The following is a 22,196-nucleotide window of genomic DNA, read 5'->3' as shown; positions in this document are numbered from 1 at the left end:
CTTTAAACCTTGCCTACCCACCTCCAGATTCAACCTCAATTTGTTCAGGTCTCTAGATCTAATTTCAGTCTTCAGGAAATGCAAAGAGCGGATGAACGTGGTAAACACCACCACAGGGATTCAGTCAGAAAAATACCTACTGTAGAAAAACATGGAACAAAAGATGTGTTTTCTTCAATAATAAATTATAACGGGGAAGACAAAAGAGATGGAGGGGAACTTATAGGATGAAAGAGACCAAGGAAAAATACCACACAACTCCAGCTGCAGCATACAGACCTTAGCTGGGTCCAGGTTCATTTTACCTATTAAAAAAACATTGAATAATAGAAACTTCAACATTTGGATGTTGATGGTATTAAAACGAATAAGTTTCTCTGTGGATTTAATACCAACATTTGTGGTTGGGATAGTTGTTTTTTAGAGATACACATTGGCATATATGAATGTATTGAAATGATGTATGAGATTGTTTCAAAATTAGAAGACGGTGGGGGAGGGAGGTACAAATGGAAAATATTGGCTATGAATTGATTATTGTTTAAGTTGGGAATAGAGAACGTGAGAGCCTATTACGTTTGTATGGTTTTACAACAAGTCTAAATTTGTATACATATGTGTGTGTATCTGTACACACCCAGCCTCCATCGGCATAAACAGAATATATGTGTTATAGACAGCAGTAACCAAAAGGGTAGTGTGCCATTGTGTTACGTTATCAGAAGCTGCAAGATTTCTGCTGGGATGGGAGAAGGTAGTTTCCTGCTCCTAGGTTTAAAAAAAGATGAAAAGTGAATGATCATTGACAGTATTTGGTCGTTGATACTTTGCATTACCACGGATTGAAACACAAATGAAGCTAATTCTTTTCATTATGGTCCAGTAATAAGATACTGAAGTAGGAGGTGTTGCCTTAGCTTTTATCAGTTTGTCTATTTCTTGAAGATGGTTACTCAGCATCAGAATAAACCTGTTGGTTATCTGTTCCACAGGTTGTCGGCTTAGTTACTAGACACACCACTGTCTTTATAAAAATATTTATCAGTCTTTATTTTGCCCTTTGTTATATATATGTCTTCAGGTTCAGTGCTAAATCTATGCATGACATGTGCCACTCTGCTGCTTTTGCTTTGGTTTTATTTAGGTTGTAATCCTTCATGGCGTTTTCAGTGGGCATTGTGAAAATAGTGAAATTCATCCAAATGTGTCTCTAACTCCGTCTGCTCATTCAGTCTGTCAGTATCCTGTGCATCCCTTCTGTCACTGTGACTTTGACCCAGCCCCTGCTCCTCAGCATCCCTGCCAGATGTAGGTGAATGAAATAAATAAATGTTGCATAGATGAAAGAACATAGCTTATTAGTAGAAATGAAGTATTTTTTAAAAATACATTGTTTCAGATGTCCATGTTACCTTGGAATCTGTATGATTCATTGTATGGATTTCTATTGGCCAATTTTTAATCATCAGATGCTAGTGCATGCTAATGACAACTCTGGTCTGACCTTCTTGCTTTTGTTGGGTTTATTCTCAAAATAACCCCCAAAAAACTGCTAAGTCATTTCTTTTCTCTCTCTCTCTCTCTCTCTCTCTCTTTTTTTTTTCTCTTTTTGATATATACCAAGGTGTATACGGCATGGGAAGCAATGGAAGCATTAAATCAAAGTCAAGACAAAACAAAAGACACAATGTTTTGTCATCCATACATGTACCATTTTCCAAGAGTGTGGATCATTGTTATTTCAGTGTCTTATTCTGGGTTTATCCTGTATTGGCCCAAAGGTTCTTTGCAAAAGTGGATGTTAATAGGAAGTAAAAGTGAACAACATGTTACTAAAAAAGTGAGAGAGATTGCTTTTGATGACTGAGGACACTGAGCATACATTAGGTGCTAAAATGAAAATGGAAGTTTTAGGGGCACCTGGCTCAGTTGGTGGAGTGTGAAACTCTTGATCTTGGGGTTGTGAGTTGGAGCCCCATGTTGTGTAAAGAGATTACTTAAAAATTAAACCTTTTTAAAAGGCTTAAAAAATGGAAGTATTAGAAAGTTTGGAGTTTTAAAGAAGTGAAAGTTACAGAACTATGATTTGAGCCTCTAAACAAATTCTAGTCTTGGCTTCATACAGGTAGAAAATGCTGTCTATGGATTACCTTACTGAACTATTCTAATGACCCTGTGATAGATAGTGCTATTCCTATAGTTCAGGTCTCATTCCCATACAAACAAGAAGCCAGGCTGAGAGAGATGAGGCTCTTTGCCCAGGTACATGCCCAGGTCAGTAGGTGAGATGAGGATCTAACTTTTGCCTGTATTTTTAATCACCAGGTCAGAATGCCTCTTCCTATCATTCTCCCATTGAAGGGGGTCGTGATTTTCTTGAAGTATGAATGGTAATTTGGGAAGAGAATAATACTTAGATCTTTTGAGACATTTGAGATATAAATCTATTTGATACTCTTTGGAATTCTAAATGGAGTTTACAACCAAAATGGTGTATTTGGCATTTCATTCTCTTCCACATACTTAAATCCAGGATTTAATTGTTGTTATTATTATTTCTTAGTCTAGAAATTTACTTAGACATGATAACTCATTTATGATTGAATTGATCTTTAAAAATTTAATTTTGGTTAATTTATACAAAGTAAGTATCAAGGAGTGGGGAGTTATGCTCTGCCTCTTGGAGGGCAGAGTATCTACATACATTATTTGGAATTCTTCTGTGTGGGATATTTGTTCTTCTCTGTTTATTTATTCAGGCCTTTATCTACATCAGGAAGGACTCCTGGATTACTTTAGTCCACTCAGGCTGCTGTCACAAAATACTGCAGGCTGGGTGGCGTCAACAAGGGCGTTTATTTCTCGCATTTCTGAGGGTGGGAGGTCTAAGGGCATTGCACTTGCTTACTTGGGTGAGGGCCTTCTTTTAGGTCATGGACTTTTATATCCTCACGTGGCAGAGGGTCTAGGAAATCTCCGGAGCCTCTCTATAAAGCCCTGATGTGGGTTCCCCCCTAACCATTTAAGCTTCCCCAGAGGCTCTACCTAGTAATGCCATCACTTTTGGGAATTAGGAGTTTAACATATGAATATGGAGGGGCAGGACACCTACATCGGAACCATAGCATGGATATTATTTTATTTTTTGGAGTATTATCCAAAACTGCTTTATTTTGTTACTCAGATGGTTCCGGGTGTGAATCATTGGGAGAGCCTTCAATCAACTTTTGTATCCTTTTGGCATATCCCATCATTTTGTGTGTTTCACATGTAGACACACGTAACCCTTCTTTTATGGAAATAAGATGCTCCGAGCTCATCATATATTTTGTGGACTTGTTCTAGACTCCCCCATTTCTCGACGCAGCTGAGGTTCCTTTTACTGGATAGTGGTATCAGAGTCCGGCAGCTGGTCCTGGTGTGTTGTTGCTTGTAGGTCCTCTCTGCTAACAAGCAGGGAGATGACTGTGTGTACTGACCTGAGCCTGTACGGAGTCTATCTCCCGGTAGCCGTCCGTATCTGTATTCAGCTAAATATGAGTTCATATGGACGTGTCAGACTCTCATCTGTTACCCTGTCGACTTTTCTAGACTCCTTTTGTTTATCTCTAACCTCCAACTCTACCACTGAGAAGCCTTGTTCCCACCGTCTATTTATTTAATTGTTCAGCTTCACTGTACATGAATAGTGATGTGAGAATTGTTAAACTCTACCTGCCGTGAGACAACTTTGTTGACTAGAGTGCAGTGATTGCTTCCAGCTATACAGATTCCACTCATTTCTTTTTTTTTTTTTTTTTAAAGATTTATTTATTTATTTATTTGAGAGAGACAGTGAGAGAGAGCATGAGTGAGGAGAAGGTCAGAGAGAGAAGCAGACTCCCCGCGTAGCCGGGAGCCCGATGCGGGACTCGATCCCGGGGACTCCAGGATCATGACCTGAGCCGAAGGCAGTCGTCCAACCAAATGAGCCACCCAGGCGTCCCGCCACTCATTTCTAAGCTTACTCCGGTCAGCACCTTACCCCCCAGCCCCCTCAGGGATGTTGTTTTGTATATTTGTCATACGTTTAGATTCTTTTTCATAACCTGCCTTCCATTCTGGGATAGCCTGACTTTCTAAACGGTTTCTTAAAATTTTATAGCGTCTGTGGGTTTTGGCAAACACATGATGTCACTCATTCACCATTACGGTATCGTATGGGATCGGTTCACCACCCTAACATATGCACTCTTTCAGTCTTTCATTCAGTCAGTCTTTCTCCCTTCCCCTCAGGCATCTAGCAGCTGACGATATTTTTACTCTCTCACTATAGTTTTGGCTTTACCAGAATGTTGTATAATTACAATTATATAATATACAGCCTTTTCATACTTGCTTTGTGAACTTAGCAATATGCATTTAAGCCTAATCATGTTTTTCAGGGCTTAACTCCTTTCTCTCTCTTTTTTATTTTATTTCTTTTATTAAGATTTTATTTATTTATTTGACAGACAGAGATCACAAGCAGGCTCCCTGCTGAGCAGAGAACCCCATGCGGGGCTCGATCCCAAGACCCTGGGATCATGACCTGAGCCAAAGGCAGAGGCTTAGCAGACTGAGCCACCCAGGCACCCCTTGTTAGCTTATTTCTCTTTATTGCCAAGTAATACATAATTGTACGGATTTCCCTGCATTCCTGTCTCCCCTTGCCTGTTGCAAGGCTGCTTTGGTACTTTTCGGTTTTGGACGGCAGTGAGTAAAGCTCCTGTGAACATTGACACGCAGATTTTTGTGTGCACATAAGTCCTCAAGTCAGTTGAGTAAGTACTTAGTAGTGTGATTTCTAGGTCATACAGTAAGATTCTAGTTAGCTTTATTAGGAACTGCCAGACAGTCCAAAGTGACTGCCATTTTGCATTCCTATTAGCAGCGAGTGAGAATTTTTGGTGCTCCATACCCTTGCCAAAATCGACAGTCAGTTTTCAGATTTTAGCCATTCTAATAGGTATGTAGTAGAGTCTAATTTTTGTTTTAACTTCAGTTCAGTAATGACAGATGAACATCTTTTCTTGTGCTTATATATCATATCTCTATCTTTGATGAAATGTCTGTTCAGATCTTTGACTCCTTTTTACTTGGTCTGTTATCTTCTTCTTGTTGAGTTTTAAGTGTTCTTCATATATTTTAGATACAAGTCCTTTAATCTGATATGTAATATGGCAAACAGGACTTGCATATTTGTGCACTACGATGAAATGAGATGATGGGGGGATGAGTCAGTTACAACTTTATATTTCCGGCCTGGGTCTCTGGGAAAATGAAGAGTACTGGTCACAGAGAGAATAGAGCTGAGAGTTGAAATCACTTTGGGAGGAAGTGGGACAGATATGACTCATTTAGGTTTGAGTCAAGAGGGAAGAATATCTGAGGACTGGAGATCAAAAATATATTGCTATTCCTGATTCAGATTTTGCTGCCATCATTATAGATTACTAAAGAGAAAGCAGAGGTAAAGGGCAAAATGGAATTTAGGGTAAGAACAGTACAGTGTTGTATTGCAAAAGTGATGAAGTTTTAAGACGGTATCCAATGTCCGCTATGCACCGCTATGAAAGACTGAAGGACATGGTTGAGGGGAAGGTGAAATCCGCATTGTCTGTCTTCCTGAGGTCAAGACAGCTATTAGTTACTTCAGTATCCCGTGCCTTTCGTTTCTGAGGACGGTCATCTACTCTGTCAGGAGCACTCTCTTACTTTACTCAGGCTTTCATCTTCAGCACCTTCTAGAATTTCTCAAATGGAAGTTTACATCACTGGAGCTCTTCGGCCATGTGAGCACAGACAGGGGTCTTAGTTTTCTTTTATCTAATACAACTATGTAATTGTATATCCTTATCTGTCTGTAGTTTACATTGATTGTGGAAGTAATGAGTTCATTGAAAAAAAATTATTTGTCTTCTCAACTGTACCATTCTGTTGAGGAATCATAACAGTTGTGACTCTAGTCCCCAGCAGAATTAATTAACACATGTTAATTCTGTGGCTTGTCTGGTGGTGGGAACATGCAGCCTGTTCCCTGGAGTCATAAAGATATGCTTCCTTTTCTTCTTTTCTGTCTCTGAAAGGACAGATTTTCTACCTCCTCTTTTACCTGACTATCCCGAAGGATGGTAGTAATTGACTGATATAATTCACGGAGGGGATATAATAGTAAAAATAATTGCTATCACAGAGTAATTATTATTGATCGCCTGTTCGTGATTTGGAGTTGTTCAGTGAATGGCATGCCAATATGAGTACTAATTTCAAAACATATAATATTATATGTTTAACAGGAAAATATGTCACAGTACTTTGTTTGAAACTCCTATGTATATTCAACAGTTGTTACTAGACCAAAAAGTTATTTCAGTGAAACTGACTACATACATGGAATACCAAGGAACGAATGTTGATTGCTCGGATCTGAGTACTAATTATATCATTGGGTTCAGTGCCCCTGAAAGAAAGGAGAATTTGTGCTGTAAACAATGAAAGATAAGAATCTATTCAGTAGGGGGCACCTGGGTGGCTCAGTGGGTTAAGCCGCTGCCTTCGGCTCAGGTCATGATCTCAGGGTCCTGGGATCGAGTCCCACATCGGGCTCTCTGCTCAGCAGGGAGCCTGCTTCCTCCTCTCTCTCTGTCTGCCTCTCTGCCTACTTGTGATTTCTGTCTGTCAAATAAATAAATAAAATCTTAAAAAAAAAAAAAAAAGAATCTATTCAGTAAACATTGCTTTAGCACCTAAAATGTACCAGCACACATTTTCCTGTTTGCTTATCTGGCTAGGAGTTTCACTTATCCTGGTGAGTTGAAGCCATGGTGACTATTTACAGGAAGATCTAACTACTTTGTAGAGCTTGCCTCTACCCCACTGGAGTGCACCATTGGCTCCAGGACAGCACTAAGATTTGCTCTTGGAAAACAGCTGTGTCACATGATACAACATCTGCAGTTCAAAATTGCTAAAGGTTTAAACTTTGTCTTTGTTGCTCTTTTTTTCATAGTGGCAAAATAACATAATATTAATTTTGCCATTTTAACCGTTTCAAGTGTATAATTTAGTGGCAGTAATTATACTCACCACATGTACTATAACCATTACCTCTGTCCACTTCTAAAACTTGGCTTTCACCCAAAACAGAATTTTGTACCTAATAAGTCATAATTCCCCATGCTCCCCTCCCTCAGCTCCTCGTAAGTCCTAAATCTACTACTGTCTCTATGTGGTTGCCTGTTCTAGATATTTCATGTAAGTGGAATCATGCAATAATTGTCCTTTGTGTCTGGCCTTTTTCACTTGCCATATTGTTTTCGAGGTTCCTCTGTGTTGTAAAGTGTATATCTGAACTTAGTCCTTTTCGTGAGTGAATAATATTTCATTGTGTGTATATACATCTTTACCTTTGTCTTATATCTTAAATCAATCTTAGCATAATGTGTCGTTTTTCTGTATTTCTGGTGCTTATGGAGGTGTCATTTAGATTAATTTTATTTTTTCTAATTCTTTTACAGGTTTGACAGATGAAAAAGTGAAGGCGTATCTTTCTCTCCATCCCCAGGTGTTAGACGAGTTTGTATCTGAAAGTGTTAGCACAGAGACTGTAGAAAAATGGCTGAAGCGGAAAAACAACAAACCCGAAGGTAAGATCTCATTCAATTTGAGTGCAGGTCATTTTCTAGTTTATAGTCACAAGAAAACTAATGGAAAGTAACATACAAAGTTGATAAAATTAGCATTTTAATTCTGTAAAAGTTTTATTCTGTTTAAAAAGATAAAATAAGTTAGAATGAGGGGAAATAGATAAGATACTTGACTCAAAAAAACTTGCAAAGAACTCTTGAGAAAGTAGACATGACCATATTGAAAAATTCAGTCAGTATTAGACTTGATTTTATTTAATGGTTGTTATTAATGATTATACAAGGGTTCTTTATATTTCAGAAATATATTTATATTACTACATTTTGCAAATGAAGTCTTTAAACAATTTTTTTGTGGACACCGTAGGTAAAGAACTGCTGACTTTGCGTTAGTTGTTTTGTTCACGCTCGAACCTAAGATGCTGTTATATTTATAAAAGAGAAATGTAGGCCTAAAGGGGATATGAAGTGAAATAAATTTCCCCCCAAGTTGAAGATGTATTAATACATTGGTTTGGTTGGATTTGAATAGTGTAGTGTAATTTTAATTTTAAATGAACTTATATTTGGCTAACTAGGACTTCTTATTTCTATGAATATTCTTAAAGTAGAAATTTACGTTGCATGATTTTAACTACACGAAGAACTTTCATGTTGAAAACAGAAATACATGCTGTTTTTCTGGAAATTTATTTAGTGTAACAAAATGCTATAAAGTTTAAAAATGTCAGTAGTTTAAAAATGATCACTATTAAAATTTTATGCTGTTAGAACCATAGTACTAGTATGCTGCTTGGAGCGGATTTTCTTCCAGTTTTCAAAGTTTCTGTGATTTTCTGACATAATTTTTATATTAAAGAGATAAACCTTTGCAGGAGAGAGCTTTTGGCATCAAAGCACAAATCAGATTTTAATGTACATGTAGGGACATCTGGGTGGCTCAGCTGGTTAGACGTCCGACTCTCGATCTCATCTCGGGTCTTGATCTCAGGGTCCTGTGTTTGAGCCCCTCACTGGGCTTCTCACACCCACTTAAAATAAAGTACATGTGCATGTGTGTGTGTGTGTGTGTGTGTGTACGCGCACATGTGTGTACGGATTGAGGTGGTGGAAGGGAGAAGGAGAGAGAAATATAAATAGGCCAGAGAGATGTATTCTTTTCTAAACAACCATCATGTTTAGTATTAAACACCGAGCTTGACATGGCATCTCTCAGCTATTACAGTCCTCAAACATTTTAGAACAATCTGAGACATTTGACACTTTCCAAAGTATGACTGTGTTGTGCTTGAGGCACATCGCGTGAAGATGCACGTGTCAGCTTGATGGATAATGACGGATAATCACGTGCTGTCGGACCGCATGGTATTTGGGAGATAGGGAACTGCGGATGGGTCCTAGAAAACAAACAGTTTCACATACTGTTTTAGTGTTACAATGACAGTTAACTCTTAGATTTTTTTATAAATATTCGAATGTGTCATTACTTATCTTTCAAATCTGTTTTCTATGTTAGTTACTCAAATAACACCTTCAGCTGTTGAGTACATACACTCAGAAGCTGCGTGATTATTGAGGATAGCGGAGTGTAACTGAAGCAATGCTCAATGCTCGGTTATCCAGATAAAGATTGTCATGGGAGGGAGATGATCTTGCTGGTGGCTCCGAGGGGGGCTACAGACTATGGCTGGCATCAGGAACAGAGAGAGGTTGAATGAGGTGTGAATTGGGGCTTCCCATCTAGTCGTGCAGATGCAGTGGAACCCATCCTCCGTGCCCAAGGATGCAGGCAGCTTACAGGGGAGGTCCAGACAGGAGTCTTTCATTCTTGTGCTACGGCCTGGGGGGACCCTCCCACCCCTTGCTCCCCCGGAGTTTGTCATGAGCATGTGTCTCAAGACGCCCACTTTGTTATGTTTGGTGCGATTCTGTAGTGCGGCCCTGGCAGACGTGCAGGAATGAGGTGTGGCACGAGTCTTGTGTGAATGGCATGGCCCAGTTTTCTTTGAAATACAGAAAGCCAGCTAAATATCTTTATTTAATTTATGTAATTATGGATTAAGATAGTGGTCAGTTAAAAAAGCAATTTGATTCTTTTCCCTTGCTCCCTCCTCCTCAGTGGTTTTTTTAAATTTTGTGTTCTCAACTAGGCCTGATTCTCTTTGCAAATTGCTTCATTGAAAATGTTTTGCAGGAGGACATTTTTGTGGACAGGGTTCTTGGAACTGTTTCCATCTCCCTGGTGGACTCAGGAACAAAGTGTGACAGTTAGAAGTTCTGGGAGAATAGTTAGTTGGAAATGAGTGGGACAGGCCTATCAAGATTATTTCATTTTGTGTCAGTTTAGTAAAAGAAAATGAACCAAGGAAAAGCACAGTGCTTTATACACTGTAAGTACTCACTAAATGCGTGTTTTATTTATTTTTTAATCACTGATAAACCAGCCTCATGTGGAAATGATCTATACTATGGGGGAAAGCATGTAAAGGTGTATTCTGCTTAGAGAAAGATTATGTTTGAAAAGTCAGATTTTTTTTAAACAATTGACTAAGATGATTATGTTACAAAATTATGTTTGCTTTTAAAATGACCAGCTTTCATACTGCTTGCAAGTAAATCTTTTAATGATGACTTCATACTGTTTAAATAGCTAGTTTTTCTTCATTCATTTAGGTTTTTTATTGAGCACCTACTCGCTTAGTGCACAGAGGCAAATGCTGAAGAGATGGAGAATGTGTGGCGTATTTTAGTTAAAATGTGGCAATGTTTACAACGCATCAGTATTCTGTGACCGTAAAACAGTTGTCATTTCCAAGGAATTTCACATATATTGACCCTTTACATCTGATGATGACAAGTGAAGACTAGGGAGCCGAGTTCATTTGCACCAAGGGGAGCTGAAAGATTGCTGGAGGTCCAGCATCTAGTTGTTCGAAGTCCCCAGACAGCAACTCCGTGGCTGTGTTTGTATCCCTTACCAGCAGCACTCTGGTTGTGTGGCGGCAGGGTGGGGGGAAGGTGTCTATAAACATTTCTGAGTGAACAAATAAAACAAAGGAAGGAAGTTGGATTGTCAACCTCCAGGTGAACCTCTGTTTGTCACTGTCCTGGGTTTTCATATCGTGCCCGATACCAGAACTACTCGTACACTCTTACTGTCTCCCCACTACTCATTTAAAAGCTTCATGAGGGAAGGGATTATATAATACATATTTTTAAATCCCTCACAGTACCTTGTCTTTTCACTTACCCGGCAAACTATGTGTGAAGCACGGTTGAGGCACTAGATGGTTATGTTTCTGAGGAGCTTGCAGTTGAACAAGTAGAAGAAAAGACTAGTAAGTTTTTGCTTCTTTCTAGTGAGTCTGGTGGTGAGGTTGAGCATGGTGCAGGCTGGAGTCTCGGAGCCATAGTGGGCTGTGGGGGATCCACATCACAGTTGACCACTCTGCATCGTGTTGACAGAGAAAGGGGTTGGGGAGAGATGATCCACCACATGTCTTCAGAGATTTATATTTCTGCAGTCTTTACTGTTACTGTTTTTGGCTTAATTTTATTGCTTGTATACTGCTTGCATTTTAAACACATGAAGTTCTACCTGTGGTTGCGAGGCAAATTGCCTTTTAAAGGTGGACCTCTGATCCTGAATTCTAAACAATTTGATTTTCAAGTGATGTTTGTGAATTGGAGGTAGTGCTTGTTTCTTTTGTGACCTGATGTTCTCTTTTAGAGAGCATGTAAATATTCCCTGGAAGGGTTGTGGTCACATTCACAGCCATACTTCCATTTGGGAAAAACCTCAGGATGAAAAAAATTGTCTAGGTCATGAATTGTTCTAATAAGTTTTATATTTTATGTTGATTTTTATGCAAGCTACATTTGACAGGCCCAGATTACAATGACAAGGCTCAGATTACTAACCTATTTAACATCTACAAAAGTATTAAGGTATGAATATAAAATTAATAAATAAATATTAGGAGGTGATGAATGATGTAGTAACATTCTAAGATGGAATAGAGTTTTACATCCCTAACACCATTTCAGTATTTCATTTATGTTCAGGAAGAAACATGAATTACCTTGACTATCAGCCATGTCCCCTTTTGCCTTCTAATGTAAAAAACTGTTAGTTGAGAATGGTGGTAATATCAGAAGGGGTGCATGAAGAAGTGAGAACATTGGAAGTCAATATGACTATATTTGGCATCTTCTCATATTAGAATAATATTTAAAATACATGGATTTTGTTTAAAAATCCCCCAAATGCTGGACAAAATGACAAGGCAGAATAACTCACCACAAAAAAAAAAGAACAAGAAACAGTACCGAAGGCTAGGGACCTAATCAGTATGGACATTGGTAATATGTCAGATCTAGAGTTCAGAATGACGATTCTCAAGGTTCAAGCCAGGCTCGAAAAAGGCATGGAAGATATTAGAGAAACCCTCTCCAGAGAAATAAAATTACTTTCTGGAGAAGTACAATCTAACCAAGTTGAAATAAAAAAAGCTATTAATAACGTGCAATCAAAAATGGAGGCTCTTACTGCTGGGATAATGAGGCAGAAGAGAGAATAAGTGATATAGAAGACCAAATGGCTGAGAATAAAGAAGCTGAGCAAAAGAGAGACAAACAACTACTGGACCACAAGGGGAGAATTCAGGAGATTTCGAGAGATAAGTGATACCATAAGATGAAACAACATTAGAATAATTGGGATTCCAGAAGAAGAAGAGAGAGAGAGGGGAGCAGAAGGTATATTGGAGAGAATTATTGGAGAGAATTTCCCTAATATGGCAGAGGAAACAAGCATCAAAATCCAGGAGGTGCAGAGAACCTCCCTCAAGATCAATAAGAATAGGTCCACACCCCGCCATCTAATAGTAAAATTTACAAGTCTTAGCGACAAAGAGAAAATCCTGAAGTCATCCCAGAACAAAAAGTCTATAACATACAATGGTAAAAATATTAGATTGGTAGCGGACTTATCCACAGAGACCTGGCAGGCCAGAAAGAACTGGCATGATATATTCAGAGCACTAAACGAGAAAAACATGCAGCCAAGAATACTATATCCAGCTAGGCTATCATTGAAAATAGAAGGAGAGATAAAAAGCCTCCAAGACAAACAAAAAAACTGAAAGAATTTGCAAACACCAAACCAACTCTATAGGAAATATTGAAAGGGTTCCTCTAAGCAAAGAGAGACCCTAAAAGTAGTAGATCAGAAAGGAACAGAGACAATACACAATAACAGTCACCTTACAGGCAGTGCAATGGCACTAAATTCATATCTCTCAATACTTACCCTGAATATTAATGGGCTAAATGCCCCAATCAAAAGACACAGGGTATCAGAATGGATAAAAAAAACAAAACCCATCAATATGCTGTCGACAAGAAACTCATTTTAGACCCAAAGACACCTCCAGATTTAAACTGAGGGGCTGGAAAAAAATTTACCATGCTAATGGACATGAGAAAAAAGGTGGGGTGGCAATCCTTAGATCAGATCAATTAGATTTTAAGCCAAAAACTATAATAAGAGAGGAGGATGGACACTATATCATACTCAAAGGGTCTGTCCAACAAGAAGATCTAACAATTTTAAATATCTGTGCCCCTAACATGGGAGCAGCCAACTATATAAACCAATTAATAACAAAATCAAAGAAACACATCGACAATTATACAATAATAGTAGGGGACTTTAACACTCCTCTCACTGAAATGGACAGATCATCCAAGCAAAAGATCAACAAGGAAATAAAGGCCTTAAATGACACACTGGACCAGATGGACATCACATATATTCAGAACATTCCATCCCAAAGCAACAGAATACACATTCTTTTCCTAGTGCACATGGAACATTCTCCAGAATAGATCACATCCTGGGTCATAAATCCGGTCTCAACCAGTATCAAAAGATTGGGATCATTCCCTGCATATTTTCAGACCACAAGGCTCTGAAGCTAGAACTCAGTCACAAGAGAAAATTTGGAAAGAACCCAAATACATGGAGACTAAAGAGCATCCTTCTAAAGAATGAATGGGTCAACCAGGAAATTAAAGAAGAACTGAAAAAATTCATGGAAACAAATAATGAAAACACAATGGTTCAAAATCTGTGGGACACAGCAAATGCGGTCCTGAGAGGAAAATGTATAGCAATACAAGCCTTTCTCAAGAAACAAGAAAGGTCTCAAATATACAACCTAACCCTACACCTAAAGGAGCTGGAGAAAGAACAACAAAGCCTAAACTCAGCAGGAGAAGAGAAATAATAAAAATCAGAGCAGAAATCAATGAAATAGAAAAAAAACAAAACAAAAAAAAACAAACAATAAAAGAAATCAATGAAACTAAGAGTTGGTTCTTTGAAAGAATTAATAAGATTGATAAACCCTTGGTCAGACTTATCAAAAAAAAAAAAAAAAGAGAGAGAGAGAATGGACCCAAATAAATAAAATAATGAATGAAAGAGGAAAGATCGCAACCAACACCAAAGAAATACAATTATAAGAAAATATTATGAGCAACTCTGTGCCAATAAATTTGACAATCTGGAAGAAATGCATGCATTCCTAGAGACATATAAACTACCACAACTGAATCAGGAAGAAATAGAAAACCTGAACAGACCCATAACCAGTAAGGGGATTGAAACAGTCATCAAAAATCTCCAAACAAACAAGAGCCCAGGGCCAGATGGCTTCCCAGGGGAATTTTACCAAACATTTAAAGAAGAATTAATTCCTATTCTGAAACTGTTCCAAAAAATAGATTTTATGAGGCCAGCATCACCTTGATCCCCAAACCAGAAAAGGATCCCATCAAAAAAGAGAATTACAGACCGATATCCTTGATGAACACAGATGCGAAAATTCTCACCAAAATACTAGCCAAGAGGATCCAACAGTACATTAAAATGATTATTCACCATGACCAAGTGGGATTTATTCCAGGGCTGCAAGTTTGATTCAACATCCACAAATCAATCAATGTGATAAAATGCATTAATAAAAGAAAGAACAAGAACCAAATGGTACTCTCAATAGATGCTGAAAAAGTACAAAAAGAAAAAAAAAGTACAAAGTAAAGCATCCTTTCCTGATCAAAACTCTTCAAAGTGTGGGGATAGAGTGCACATACCTCAATATTACCAAAGCCATCTATGAAAAAGCCACCGCAAATATCATCCTCAGTGGAGAAAAACTGAGAGCTCTTCCACTAAAGTCAAGAACACGCAGGGATGTCCATTACCACCACTGCTATTCAACATAGTATTAAAGTCCTAGCCTCAGCCATCAGACAACAAAAAGAAATTAAAGGCATCCAAATCGGCAAAGAAGAAGTCAAACTATCACTCTTTGCAGATGATATGATACTATGTGTGGAAAACCCAAAAGACTCCTTTCCAAATCTGCTAGAACTTGTACAGGAATTCAGTAGAGTGTCAGGATATAAAATCAGTGCACAGAAATCAGTTGCATTTCTCTACACCAACAACAAGACAGAAGAAAGAGAAATTAAGGAGTCCATCCCATTTACAATTGCACCCAAAACTATAAGATACCTAGGAATAAACCTAACCAAAGAGGCAAAGAATCTATACCCAGAAAACTATAAAGTACTCATGAAAGAAATTGAGGAAGACACAAAGAAATGGGAAAATGTTCCATGCCCATGGATTGGAAGAACAAATATTGTGAAAATGTCTATGCTACCGAAAGCACTCTACACATTTAATGCAATCCCTATCAAAATCCCATCCATTTTTTTCAAAGAAATGGAACAAATAATCCTAAAATTTATATGGAAATGGAAAAGACCTCGAACAAGCAAAGGAATATTGAAAAAGAAAGCCAAAGTTGGTGGCATCACAATTCCAGGCTTCAAGCTCTATTACAAAGCCGTCATCATCAAGACAGTATGGTACTGGCACAAAACCAGACACACAGATCAGTGGAACAGAATAGAGAGCCCAGAAATAGACCCTCAACTCTATGGTCAACTAATCTTCAACAAAGCAGGAAAGAATGTCCAATGGAAAAAAGACCACCTCTTCAACAAATGGAGCTGGGAAAATTGGACAGCCACATGCAGAAAAATGAAAGTGGATCATTTCCTTACACCACACATGAAAAAAGACTCAAAATGGATGAAGGACCTCAGTGTGAGAAAGGAATCCATCAAAATCCTTGAGGAGAACACAGGTAGCAATCTCTTCGACCTCAGCCGCAATAACTTCTTCCTAGGAACATTGCCAAAGGCAAGGGAAGCAAGGGTAAAAATGAACTGTTGGGACCTCATCAAGATCAAAAGCTTTTGCACAGCAAAAAAAGGTCAACAAAACCAAAAGACAGCTTATAGAATGGGAGAAGATATTTGCAAACGACATATCAGATAAAAGGCTAGTATCCAAAATCTATAAAGAGCTTAGCAAACTCAACACCCAAAGAACAAATAATCCAATCAAGAAATGGGCGGAGGACATGAACAGACATTTCTGCAAAGAAGACATCCACATGGCCAACAGACACATGAAAAAGTGCTCCACATCACTCGGCATCAGGGAAATACAAATCAAAACCACAATGAAATACCACCTCACACGAGTCAGAATAGCTAAAATTAACAAGTCAGGAAATGACAGATGCTGGTGAGGATGCAGAGTAAGGGAAACCCTCCTACACTCTTGGTGAGAATGCAAGCTGGTACAACCACTCTGGAAAACAGCATGGAGGTTCCTCAAAAAGTTGAAAATAGAGCTACCTTATGACCCAGCATTGCACTACTGGGTATTTACTCTAAAGATACAAATGTAGTGATCCAAAGGGGCACGTACACCCGGATGTTTATAGCAGCAATGTCTACAATAGCCAAACTATGGAAAGAACCTAGATGTCCGACAACAGATGAATGGATAAAGAAGATGTGGTGTATATATATACAATGGAATACTATGCAGCCATCAAAAGAAATGAAATCTTGCCATTTGTGATGACGTGGATGGAACTAGAGGGTATTATGCTTAGCGAAATAAGTCAATTGGAGAAAGACAACTATCATATGATCTCCCTGATATGAGGAAGTGGAGATGCAATGTGGGGGCTTTGAGGGATAGGAGAAGAATAAATGAAACAAGATGGGATTGGGAGGGAGACAAACCATAAGAGACTCTTAATGTCACAAAACAAACTGAGGGGGGATGGTGGGGGAGTAGGGAGAGGGTGGTGGGGTTATGGACATTGGGGAGGGTAAGTGCTATGGTGAGTGCTGTGAAGTGTGTAAACCTGGCAATTCACAGACCTGTACCCCTGGGGTAATAATACATTATATGTTTATTAAAAATTTTTTTTAAAGTTTTAAAAAATCCCCCAAATGTAACTGTAATACTCATATTCTAAAGGAAAGCTGTTTGGTATGATTGAACCCAGATCATTTAAGAAGTATGAGTAGCAAATCATATCACTATTAGTGAACTTATATATGCCACATAATTAGTAAGGAAAATATTGGTACTATTAATTGCCTTAAAGATTTTCAACAAATACATGAATTTTTTTGTTACTCACAGAATGTAGTTACTGCATATTTTTTACCTTCCCATGATTATAGAGGTGGAACAATTTTCATTCAAATAAAACTATTAAGTATTTCATACCTAGAATTAGTGAGATTAAAATCATCCCCCCTAAACATGCTATATGCAGCCTGGAAATGCAGATTAAATAGATTTATCTGCTTAGTATATAACAGCTAGTTTCTGTGCCGATATTTATAATATGGTGGGATTTTAAATAATGGGGCATGAATTACTTTGCCAAAGCAAGCAGTGTTAGAAGGACACTAATAAATTATGTGTTAACTGTTAATGTATATCATGAATAAGGAAAAAAACAACACATCATTGAAGTGATTTACTGGAACTTCATTTTGGGTACTTTCTATCCTTGAAATTGTTTTGTTCAGATATGGAAATTATATTTGCACATAGAAATTTCATGTCTCTTTTTTTGTGTTTTTTTATGGATTTGGGGAATTTATGGGGAAGTTTATATTCTTATGTTGCTTTTTAAACTAAAAAATAGAGTAAACATTTACAGAAGCTTCTGGAGTTTTTCTTGTATAGAAGGTTTTTCCCAGCTTTCAGTAATTCTGATTCAGTTTAAACCATTATCCTCTGCTTGTTTGTCTACTTTTCCATTGCAACGGATAATAAACAGTGTATATTCACTAATCCCTTATTGGCTTTTTTCTGCATTTTGCTTCTCCCCTCATAATGTTATCATTTGTCATTTAGATTGTTGCATAGGAAGGTGGTGGTTGAAATGGAGTCTAGAAAAGTACACAGCTCAATTTCTGTCCCAGAGTCATCATTTTAGGTTTAAAATTCATTTCACTAAAATTTGCCAACTATCTAGTATGTGTTTAGCATGTGTTAAGTATTGGGCATGAAATCAGTTGTAATGGAACTTACTGTTTCTGACGGGGGCAAAAAAGAGTAAGAGGTCTTAAGATTTATTCTCTTAGTGATTTTCAGCTTTGCCGTATGGCAATGTTGACTATAGTCACCTTGTTGTACATTATATCCTCAGTACTTATTTGTCTTATAATTCGACGTTTGTAAGTTTTGACCAGCTTTATCCAGTCTCCCCCCTACATAAATTATATAACATGCTAAGGTTGAAAGCATTTCCCCTAAGATCGGGAATGAGAGAAGGGTGCCCACTCTCATCGCTCTTTGACTCCTAGTTGACATGGTTCTGAAAGTCCTAGCCTGAGTGTCAAGCAAGAAAGAGAAAAAGAAAGGTGTCAGAATTGGAAACAAGGAAGTAAAATGACTATTTGCAGATGACATGATTTTACATATGGAAGGTCCTAAAGACCTCCACCAAAAAATTGTTAGGTCCTATCAGTGAATTCAGTGTAGTTGCAGGATATAAAATTAACATACAAAAATCATCACTATTTCTATATACAAACAATAAATTATCTGATAAAGAAGAACAAGGTTTCATTTACAGTAGTATCAAAAACAAAATTAGGAATACATTAGGAACACAATACTTAGGAATACTTTTACTCAAGGAAGTTTGCTAGTCTGAAAACTAGAGGACATGGATGAAAGAAATTGAAGAAAGCACAAGTAAATGGAGAGGTATCCTGTATTCACAGGTTGGAAAAATTAATGTTAAAATGTCAGAACTACCAAAGCCATTCGTAGATTTAGTGCAATTCCTAGGAAGACTCCAGTGGCACGTTGTCACAGAAGTGGAAAAAACTATCCTAAAATTTATATAGAGCCACAAAAGAGTGTAAATACCGAAAGCAGTCCCGGCGAAGAATAGAGCAGGAGGAATCACACTTTCTGCTTTCAGGATCTGTTAATCAAAGCAGTATGGTACTGGCTTAAAAAAACAGACAAATAGGCCAAAAGAGCAGAATTAGAGCCCAGAAATAAATAAGCATGTCCGACCAACTGATACATGACGACGGGAGTCAATTATACGAAGTGGAGGAAAGATAGTCTGTTCATTAAATGGTGCTGAGAAAATTGGACATGTTCATGTACAGGAATGAATTTGACCTCTGTCTTACGCAATTCACAAAAATTAACTCAAAATGCGTCAGAGATATCAATGTCAGACCGGAAACCATAATCCTTCTAGAAGAAAACAGGATAAAAGGTCTTTGACATGGGTCTTTGCAACAATTTATTGGATAGGACACATAAAGCACAGTAAAAAGAGCAAACAAATAAATGGGACTACATTAAGCTAAAAAGCTTTTGCACATCAAAAGAAAAAATCTACAGTGAAAAGACAACCTATGGAATTGGAAAACCATCTATCTGATATGGGGTTATTATCCAAAATATATAAGGAATTCATATAACTCAGTAGCAAAAACAAAACAAACAAAAACTAAAGCCTAAAACAAGAACATTAAACAATAATTCAACTAAAAATGGGCAAAAAACTTAAGTAGGCATTTTTTCCAATGAATATAGGAATGGCCAACAGGTACATGAAAAGTTACTCAACATCACCACTTAGGGAAATGAAAGTCACGACATTAAGGTATCAGATATTGCCTATCAGAGTGCTAGGATCAAGAAAGACAAAAGATAAGGATGCTGCAAAACTGGGTCTGGGAAGGAAGTTCATAGAATCTCAAACAATCTCATACCTAAAGGAGGTAGAAAAAGAACAAAGAAACCCCCAAACCTACTAGAAGGAGGGAATTAGTAAAGATTAGAGCAGAAATAAACAAAATAGAACTTGGGGCACCTGAGGGGCTCAGTGGGTTAAAGCCTCTGCCTTCGGCTCGGGTCATGATCTCTGGGTCCTGGGATCGAGCCCCGCATCGGACTCTCTGCTCAGCAGGGAGCCTGCTTCCTCCTCCCCCTCCGCCTGCCTCTCTGCCTACTTGTGATTTCTCTGTCAAATAAATACATAAAATCTTAAAAAAAAAAAAAAAAGAAAAAGAAAGAAACTAAAAAAAAAAGGGAGTATAACAGATCAGTAAAACCAGGAGCTGGTTTTTTGAAAAGATCAACAAAATTGATAAACCTTTAGCCATTCATTGAAGAAAAAAGAGGGCTCAAATAAACAAAACCGAAAATGAAAGTGGAAAAATAACTGATGGCACAGAAATACACGGGATTATAGGAGGATATTATGAAAAATTATATGCAACAAGTTGGAGAACCTAGAAGAAGTGGACAGAATTCTAGAAACCCTTAACCTTCCAAAATTGAATCAGGAAGAAATAGAAACCTTGAGCAGACCAATTAGCAGCAGTGAAATTGAATCGGTATCAAAAATTGCCAGCAAATGAAAGTTCAAGACCAAATGGTAAATTCTACCAAACATGAATAGAGAGTAATGTCTATTTTTCTCAAACTATCCCAAAAAATGGAAGAGGGGGGAAAAATTCCAAATTCCTTCTTCAGGGCCTGCATTACCCTGATACCAAAGCCAGAAAAGAGACACCACGAGAAAGAACTAAAGGCCAATATTTCTGATGAGCATAAATGCAAAAATCGTCAACGAAGTATTAGCAAATGGAGTCCAACAATACACTAAAAATATCATTCACCACAATCAAGTGGGATTTGTTGCCAGGATGCAAGGGTGGTTCAGTATTTATAAATCAAGCAATATCATATATCACATAAATGGGAGGACAAAAAAATATATGAACATTTCAATAAATGCAGAAAAAACATTTGACAAAGTGCAACACCCGTTCATGATTAAAAAAAACCCTCAGAAAAGTAGGTTTAGAGGGAATATGCCTCAACATAATAAAGGCCATATATAAAAACCCAGAGCTTGACTTCATACTCGGTGGTGAAAAACTGAGAGCTTTCCTTCTAATCAGGGAAAGGTATGTCCACTCTCACCACGTTTATTCAACATAATGCTGGAAGCCCTAGCCATGGCAATGAGAGAACAAAAAGAAAGAAAAAGCATCCAAATTGGTAAGGAAGAGTAAAACTTTTACTGTTTGCCGATGATATGAGAGGCACCACAAAACAACTAGTAAAACTGATAAAGGAATTCAGGAAAGGTGCAGGATAGAAAATCAATATTCAGAAATCTTGCATTTCTATATGCTAATAATGAAGCAGCAGAAAAAGAGATTAAGAAAACAATCCCATTTGCAGTTGCACCAAAGATAGTAAGACACATAGGAATAAACCTAACCAAAGAGGTGAAAGTTCTATACTCTGAAAACCAAAACATTGATGAGAAAAACTAAAGATGACACAAAGAAATGGAAAGACATCCTGTGTTCATGGATTGGAAGAACAAATGTTGTTAATGTTAAAAGCAATCTGCAGATTTAATGTAATCCCCCCCAAAATACCAATAGCATTTCCCACAGAACTAGAACAAAAATTATCTTAAAATTCATATGGAACCACAAAAAAACCAAATTACCAGAACAGTCTTGAAAAAGTCAGAGGTATCACAATTCCAGGCTTTAAGTTATATTACAAAGGTATAGCAATCTATATAGTATGGCACTGGCACAAAAATAGACACAAGGATCAATAGAACAGGACAGAGCCCGGAAATGAACCCACAACTGAATGTCAGTGAGTCTTTGACAAAGCATGGAACAATACCCAACCGGAAGAGGCCAGTCTCCTAACAAATGGTACGGGGAAAACTGGATCACGTTCTTACACCATAAACAAGGAATAAACTCAAAATGGATTAAAGACCTAAACGTGAGACCAGAAAGCATAAAAATCCTAGAAGAGAACATAGGCAGTGAGGTCTGACATCAGCTGTAGCCACATTTTTCTGGATTCTAGGGAAATAAAGCAGATATAAACCGTCGGCACTACATTAAAACAGAAAGCTTCTGCACAGCAAAGGAAATAACAAAACTAAAAGGCAGCCTACTTGAATGGGAGAAGATATGTGCAAATGACATATCCAGTAAAGGGATAGTACCCAAAATATATTTTAAAAAAATTTACAGAACTCAACACTTCCAAAA

At 37.7% G+C, this 22,196-nt stretch overlaps 1 protein-coding gene across 5 annotated transcripts in view; it reads left to right on the top strand.

Moving 5' to 3' along the window:
- Positions 1-22,196, top strand: part of PDE10A (phosphodiesterase 10A) — a 293,855-nt gene that overhangs the window by 114,318 nt on the left and 157,341 nt on the right. For all 5 annotated transcript variants that reach the window (XM_047734525.1, XM_047734526.1, XM_047734528.1 and 2 more), the window contains exon 2: positions 7,539-7,667. In XM_047734525.1, the coding sequence (XP_047590481.1) occupies positions 7,539-7,667 (129 nt within the window). The remainder of the gene's footprint in view (positions 1-7,538; positions 7,668-22,196) is intronic.

This window comes from Lutra lutra, chromosome 6 (genome assembly GCF_902655055.1).
Source record: "Lutra lutra chromosome 6, mLutLut1.2, whole genome shotgun sequence".
Lineage (NCBI taxonomy): Eukaryota > Metazoa > Chordata > Mammalia > Carnivora > Mustelidae > Lutra > Lutra lutra.
Note: the sequence above shows the minus strand (reverse complement) of the source record. Positions and strands in the feature narration are given on the sequence as shown.